This window comes from Pollachius pollachius (assembly GCF_949987615.1).
Source record: "Pollachius pollachius genome assembly, chromosome: 2".
Taxonomy (NCBI): domain Eukaryota; kingdom Metazoa; phylum Chordata; class Actinopteri; order Gadiformes; family Gadidae; genus Pollachius; species Pollachius pollachius.
In genome coordinates this window covers 16,888,572-16,896,773 of record NC_136935.1, presented here as the reverse complement: position 1 = coordinate 16,896,773, position 8,202 = coordinate 16,888,572, and the positions used below count along the sequence as shown (strand labels likewise).

Sequence of the window (8,202 nt, the reverse complement as noted above, 5' to 3'; positions counted from 1 at the left end):
TGCTAATTAGCTAGGGGTGTCAAGCACATTGTCATTTAGTTTAGGCTGCATCGTATGGGATTCAGCCAACACAAGGCGCCCACCTGCTCATGTGAGTGCGAGTCCTGGGAATCAAACTAACAACCATCCGTACCATTCGAGGCATCTCCAGGCCTTCCCTTTTTTAGTCGATCCAATTAATTAACTTTTATGTTCTGCATTTGTTTGTGTCCTAATCTGTTTGTATGAATTTTTAGAAAATGTATTGCTTTTAATCTTATAACTTATGTAATGTTGTGTTTACAATTGGGACCTGATATTTGACAAATACATTGTTATGCAATTTCGTTGAACACACTTTTAACGCTTGGTGTTCATGCTCCAAATTTCCAAGGGATGGCACCACACCACAGTGACCATGAATTTATCTGAAATACCAGATGACTAAAATAATAGTTCTCCTTGGACTTGTTTCTCATCTAGTGAACTTTCGACTCAACAAATAAAAACGAAACGATTGCCATTATTCAAGAGCGAATTTGCACTCGAGAGCGAGAGCTTTTTGGACAGGCTAGAATTAGAGAACAAGATTGTTTCGTCCTTGCAATTAGCTAGCCATCATCTTCAGTCTACATATGCCCTCTGATCACAAGCTCCTCTTCTACAGTCCTCTATTAGTCACCTCTCTCTCTCTGCCTTCCTCTCTCTCCCCTCCTCCCTCTGTGTTGACAGCATAAAAGGCCTAATAAGCTACTCATGTTCCTAGTCATTAGGAATCAGGATTCAGACACGTGCATTGTATTACTTTAATTTATAAGAAAGCAAAATGGTGAAAAAAAGAATGCACTAAGATGCTTAACGTTAGCTATCTTTGCATACAAACTATGGATGGTGGTCCTTAAATTCAAAGCGGGAATTAATTCCTCTGTTGCTGTCCCGATTCAAGCCAATCTTTAGCCTTAAAACTGCATATTCAAACTTGTTGATCATTATTGTCTTTCATTTATAACCGAGGAGCAAAGCGGAGGAGACAGTGAGTGAAACAGATGATAGCAGATTGGAATTCGGGAACATAACAACAGAAATAATAGACAGACGCACACGTGCACAATCAGGGAGCTGCTATTAAACACTCGGTGGAAAAAATGAATGGCATCCCCACGTATATTCAAATCCAAAAAATATTAAAATCCATGTCAGTGGTGTTTGAATGGATGTGATTAAACTGCGCTACATCAACAACATCCACAAACATCATTCCTTTGAGGGTGGAATAATCAGGAGCACATTAACTTTTAGTATTACAGACGCGTGTATGATTTAAAGTTACAAGTTCCTGATCATTTCTGTTTTAGTCAAGCTGTTTAAATAGTTGATATTCTGCTACATTTTCTCATTTGTTCCTGCCGGGTAGTTCATCCCATAATGGTTTAGTGTTTATCTGATTAGAAGGGAATGAAAGCAAAAAATCCAATTCGCCAATCGAATGGGTTATGTGATTAGTTGAAACAGTTCAACTGTAAGATTACATTGTGACCCGTTTATTCAGTTAATTTTTCCTTGTTGCTCTTTCTCTCCGTTACCCTCTCTCCCCTCTTATAATCTCTCATTATCTCTCCCTCACCATCTCTCTCTCTCTCCCTCACCAACTCTGTCTCTCTCTCTCCCCAGAATATGCCAGGACCTAACGATGAGCTCCAACAGCACAGACCCTGGCATTTTCCTGACTCTCATCACATCTCACCCTGGCGGAGGTGCCTACCCAGAATCCAATGCTTTGCACCAAAGAGGAGAAAGCGGAGACCCCTGGCCTCTTCTTCCCCTGACCGCCCTGGATGACAACGCCTCATTCCGCGGGGATCTCTTCAACCTCAGCTCGGACGACCCCAACGGGACGGCCTCGCCCGGCTACGAGCCGTTCCTGGCCTACCCGGTGTGGCAGGTGATGTTCATCGTGCTGCTCACCAGCCTGCTGTCACTCATCACCATCATCGGCAACGTCCTGGTGGTGCTGTCCTTCAAGGTCAACCGCCAGCTGAAGACGGTCAACAACTACTTCCTGCTCAGCCTGGCGGTGGCCGACCTCATCATCGGGGTCATCTCCATGAACCTGTACACTGCGTACCTGGTCATGGGCAAGTGGTCCATGGGGAACTGGGCCTGCGACCTGTGGCTGGCCATCGACTACGTGGCCAGCAACGCCTCGGTCATGAACCTGCTGGTCATCAGCTTCGACCGCTACTTCTCCGTCACACGGCCGCTGACCTACCGGGCAAAGCGCACCACCAAGCGGGCCGTGCTGATGATCGGCCTGGCCTGGTTCGTGTCCCTGGTGCTCTGGGCGCCCGCCATCCTGCTGTGGCAGTACTTTGTCGGGGAGCGGACGGTTCCGTCCAACGAGTGCTACATTCAGTTCTTCTCTGAGCCCATCATCACCTTCTGCACGGCGGTGGCTGCCTTTTACCTGCCGGTGACCATCATGAGCGTGCTGTACTGGAGGATTTACCTGGAGACCCAGAACCGCTCCCGAGAGCTGGCCGGGCTCATGGGCTCCGGGACTCGAGGACAGTCGGGAGGAGGAGGAGAAGGAGGGGGTGGAGGGGGTGGAGGGGGTCCTGCTGCCAGTGGTGGTGGTGGGGGTGCTGTGTCCCGGAGCAGCGGCAGGGAAAGGAGGTCCCGCTTCATCCAGCACCAGACGGGAAGCTCCAGGAGCTGCAGCAGCTACGAGCTGACCCGCTCGTCCCAGAAGAAGAGCTGCTGCCGCGCTCTGATCGGCTGCTTGAGCTGCTGGCCGTCCGGGCTGCGACCCGGAAGACCCGGCAGCACCCGCGCGGGGGAGGGCGACCCGGATCAGAGCAGCAGCGACAGCTGGAACAACAACGAGGCGGCGGTGTCCGCGGAGCACTCGGGCTCCTCGGACGACGAGGACTGCAGCGGCAGGGAGATGATCCCCAAGGGCCACGCCATCTTCTCCATCGTGCTCAACATCCCCGGGATGAAGGCCATCGTCAACTCCCAGCTGACCTCGTGCGAGGACCTGGACGAGGCCTCAGAGGAGGACGCGCTGAGGGGCAGGGAGGCTGGCCGGGACGGCGGCGTCTCACCCGGCTCCGCCAGCACCACTACCACCACCACCACCGCAAACACCACCGCCAACTCCACAGCCGCCACCACCCCGGCCGGAGCCAACAACAGCTTCACCCCCTGTTTCCCCTCGCACAGGCCGCAGTCTATGCCTTCTGTCCAAACCGCCGCCAAAGCGAGTTCCTTCGCCGGTCACCCAACGGCGTCCATCGACGGCACCGCCGACTCCTCCGCCGGCACCGCCCTCATGAAGTCCCCCTCGGCGCCCATCACCTTCAAGGAGGCGGCTCTGGCCAAGCGCTTTGCCTCCCGCGCCCGGACTCAGATCACCAAGCGCAAGCGCATGTCCCTGGTGAAGGAGAAGAAGGCGGCGCAGACGCTCAGCGCCATCCTCTTCGCCTTCATCATCACGTGGACGCCGTACAACATCATGGTTCTGGTGAACGCCTTCTGCAACAGCTGCATCCCGCCGAAGCTGTGGGCGGTGGGCTACTGGCTTTGCTACGTCAACAGCACAGTCAACCCCATGTGCTACGCGCTGTGCAACAAGACCTTCCGCACCACCTTCAAGATGATCCTGCTCTGCCGCTGGGACAAGAAAAAGCGCAGGAAGCAGCAGTTCCAGCAGAGACAGTCGGTGGTGTTCCACAGGAAGATCCCGCGGGACTCCACGTAAGGGTGGGGACCGGTGGAGCCTTGGTGTTTGGTTGAATGTAGGTGATAATGGACCACGGACCAATGGGAGAGGAAGCTCAAAGAAAACGACAACAAAAAAAAGGCGTGATGTGGTTATTGTTTGTTTTCTGTGCAGCTTTACCGCTAACGGTTTCTCCGCAGGATCCTCCCCCTGTGGTTCACCCAGGACTGCTCTTTTCAGAGTAAAAGCCCCGTTGGTGGGGCCCGGGGTTGACGTATGCAGCTGAATGTTCATGCTGGGATGTGCTCAGTGGGTTTTTTATTAAAGGTGAGTTCCACAGATGGAGAGTCGAGTGTGGTGTATGTGTTTGTGTGTGTGTGTGTGTGGGGGGGGGGGGGGGGGGGGAGGGGGGGGGGGGGGCTCTTACAATTCTACACAAGTGCAGCTTGACAGAATGGACTGAATTGAAAATGATGGAAAAGGGCTTTTAGATGCATCGCAGAAGAAATATTGAAGTGCAATTGAAACCTAGGGAAATTACACCTTTTTGAGAAAAGGGAGACACATTTTTACCATTTCCTCTCTAGTAGTTATGACAATAGTTCTATGAAGGGCAGAGTCGTTTGGAGCTAAACGTTTATCAGATGTCATTCATGGCAAAAGGAGGATTCATGGTCAATAGTTAATCCATTGTACATTTGACTTTCAAATGTGGTTGGTGGATGTTTTTATTCAACTCTGTTCTGTACATTGCCTTTCTACCTTAATATAGTTTTTCTTGTGCTTTATGGAATACCAATGGTTATGAAACTGTGTTTTTATTTTCGAGTTGACAAGAGATGTTATTTTTGTGTAATCAATCTTTGGATATAGTTTTTTCGAGCCAGTGTTCTGCTGACAGAATAGTGAATATGTTGTGTGGCACCTCAGTCAAAGAGCCCCTGCTGTGCTGTTTAATGTGAGTGTCGTGATTGACTTGGTGGAGACAATAATAAGTGCATCAAGTAGCTCATTTTTGTTTCATGTGGTTGGGGTTTTTATGTTTTTAAAGTAAAACGTATACAATGATGATGGTGATATGCTGTGTGTGTACATTAGGATATTGTGACACAATGGTTGTACAAGCAAATACATAATTTTATGGCAACATGATTTATTTATCGATTGTTCAAAAAATTCCAGTATAAATAAAAAAAATACATCCGTCCCCTCTTTAGTAGGTAGAGCAATAGCGGCCTCTAGTGGCGTTTGAAAAGTACCATGCAGAGACTAGTAAATCTGCAAAACAAAAAAGGCACAAGAAACTTCCAAATTTCCAGATTATTAAATTACACACCTCATAAATTCCTTGTGGACAGAATGTAATTTTTAAATTCAAGATTCAATCTACTTGGCATTATAAATAATTATTGAGATGTTACTGATATCACGCGATGTGTGATATTTCCAGGTTCTCTTCGGAAACTATGATTATTTAATTATAGATAGAATTTATTACAATTATTTAACCGCTACTTCATGTGACTTGGGGTCTTTTCTTCTCAAATATATGAATTAAGATGTATTGCCAATGAACTGATTTCCCATTTCTCTTTGAGTTTGTATTGCCTGGCTTTTGTTTATTTGCTTATGAATGGGGCTAACAGCAGTCACAAGCTAAACGTAAAGTTGCCAATTAACGTAACTGCTCTACTTTATTTTACCACACAACATTTACGTAAAAGTTTGATTTTGACTATAATTTTTTAGTTTTCATTTTTCTTTTTACCTTTAGCAGCATGTTCTTATTTTTCAATCTATTCATATTGTACACAGGTGTGGTATAGAAAACAATACAGGATTGTAGAAATTAGGATACAGAGGAAGGGCTGCAGTTGGATGGTAATATATCATTGTGGACTTTGTAGGTACTGAGAGCAAGAAGGAGTGTGCATTGAAATGATAAGAAATAATGATAAGTGTCTGTAAATGTATGGATATTTTAGCTGTTTCTCCATGCAATGTAAGTGTTATAATGCATTCTTCATCAATATTCAAGTTTTGTTCTTTTAAACATTGGCCATGTAAACTACCTAAATTAATGAACACAGAAAAAACTTTTTTTGTTTTTGTTACATTTCAAGAATGCAGTTAATATGAGTCAATAAACAAGTGATTTATTGACAAAACATAAAAACATATCCATCCTTGTCTTACATGATGTCATCACTGTTTTAAACCCCAATTAGAGTGAAACAATCTATTGTATTTATCAATTACCATCTCCTATGTATCACGTTGTGTGCCTCCACACAAAGCACTCACAAACACACACACACACACACACACACACACACACACACACACACACACACACACACACAGAATGTGACATATGAGGGAGTACAGTAATTTCAAGGAATTATTTGACTCAATTGATGTCAAGTCAATCGCATGTCTACCCTCCAGCTATAATCATGACCTTCAGGTTGTTTGAGATTTTGTATTACTTACAGTAGCTTACAGAACCTTCTGATAAGAACCTCCCAGTCAGACCGACCACGTGATGGGAGCTACCCAGTTTCATGTGACCGTTTGCAGAGCAGAGGAGACCTCAGGGGACAACAAGCACTTGTTTGTCTTGTCTTCATTTTTTGGTCAACGCTGAGAAAGACCAGCTGAAGAGAATCTGCTATGCAGGCAAGTCATGCTGTGCTTTAACTTACTTTTATATTTTAGATGTGGGAGATAAATTATCTTGCGTAAAGTCTTACAATGATTGTAGTTGTATGGTGTTTTACTTTTCTGATTATTTCATTAGAGGCTGTAATAATTGATCTCTGAAAGGTGTTGCTATGTAATTCTATACACTTTGTCAACTTCTTTAAACTCTCAAAGAACTGTTTATTTACAGGAACTTTCATATGTTTCATGTTTTTATAAGGTTTGTAATGTAATTCATATAGTATAATACAATCACTTATTGAATTAGAAAAATCCAATGGAAAATGGGATGGGGTATTTTATAAATATGTGGTTAGTCTACATTCACGCATTAATCCAGACAAATGGAGTGTTAGAAGTCGGTATTAGCGAACTCACAAACAAAATGAGAAGAGCTACTCAACAAGGAACGTTTTCAAGGAAAATGTTGCTAAGATTGTGGGATATAACTTTCCTGTTGGTGAGATGGTGTGTTAGGCATCCGAATTGTATGGTTAAAGCCAAAAATAAAAACACATATATATACACACACCCCCGCGTTCATATATATATATATATATATATATATATATATATATATATATATATATATATATATATATATATATAAACCTAACAGCACAACATTATTCTGTGATGGGTATACATCAGATCAAATAAATATTTGTCATAGCGTATTATATTTGTAGCATATGGTCACCCTTTGTTTCCGCTAATGCCAAAGTCACAGTGAAGACCTTTTGATAAATAAAGACAGCTGCATCTCTATCTTTGTTCAATTCCTTTTGATTTTAGCCTGACATCACTGGACCAATTCGAAAATGCATTTATGGTTTTCGATTTCCGAGGGGCATTATCAACGGGCGCGGACCAAAACTGGAAAATTGGATAGACCTACAACCAATCACATCCACGAAACGTTTGACACATCATTAGCAGCCATCTTGGTTGATTATGAAAAGGCCTCAATGGCGTCCCCATTGGGCCCATCTCTTTATTGTCATCTATTAAACCCGCCCCTTTTTGATAAATGGTTGTGATTGGTCCGACGGGGGCCAGGTCGATCGAAATCCATATGAAAGACCAGCGATAATGGCTCTGAGCAGGGCCAGACAGGTCCATGGTCAGACGCGTATGCAAATTCATGTAATATGAGCTCGCTGATTGTCTGCCACATAGGCTAGCTGTATTTAGTTTTTTGTTTGACCTGGACGTTGGCTAATCAGATGATTGGGATCAGGAAAAAAAAAAGTGCCGCCAAAGCACTAACTCTGGGTATGACCCCTGGTCAGGGAGGTAGCATACACTTATAACACGCCTTGACAACGCTGGTGAAACTACTACGTAGTTGGGTAAACTTTACATTTTTCATTTGGTAGGCGTTCACACCGGAAGTTGTCAACTGAACACGAAAACAAACGCCTCAAAAATGCAAGGTAAACTAACGGAAACGATTCGGACGAAATATATAGGCTAGGCCTACTTCATCATTGAGTAGCTTCTTCACTTTCATCCGGCATTCATCGACCGTTAGATGTTGAACGTGTCTGAGACGTTCAACATCTCACTCATTTACATCATTTATTAGAAAATATCACGTGTGTACTTCCGCCACAAGCCTCTGTGTGACGTCGTCAGGGTTTTAACCTAGTAGGGTTTTAACCTAGTAGGGTTCAGACGTCCCCCTTTTCAGGGGACGTCCCTGTTTCTGATGGCCTCTCCCCGACTGGACCTGTCCCGGGTAATGTCCCCGTTTTTCAAAAAGGATTAAAAAAAAAGATATATGCATACGTTTTTAA

At 44.7% G+C, this 8,202-nt stretch overlaps 1 protein-coding gene across 1 annotated transcript; it reads left to right on the top strand.

Annotated features, from left to right (window-relative positions):
- Nucleotides 1-1,669: 1,669 nt before the first annotated feature.
- chrm3a (cholinergic receptor, muscarinic 3a) lies at nucleotides 1,670-3,739 on the top strand (the record flags this gene model as incomplete). The annotated part of the gene is made up of 1 exon (XM_079758507.1): nucleotides 1,670-3,739. One exon carries the CDS (start codon nucleotides 1,670-1,672, stop codon nucleotides 3,737-3,739), a length of 2,070 nt encoding a protein of 689 aa, XP_079614633.1.
- Nucleotides 3,740-8,202: the final 4,463 nt, after the last annotated feature.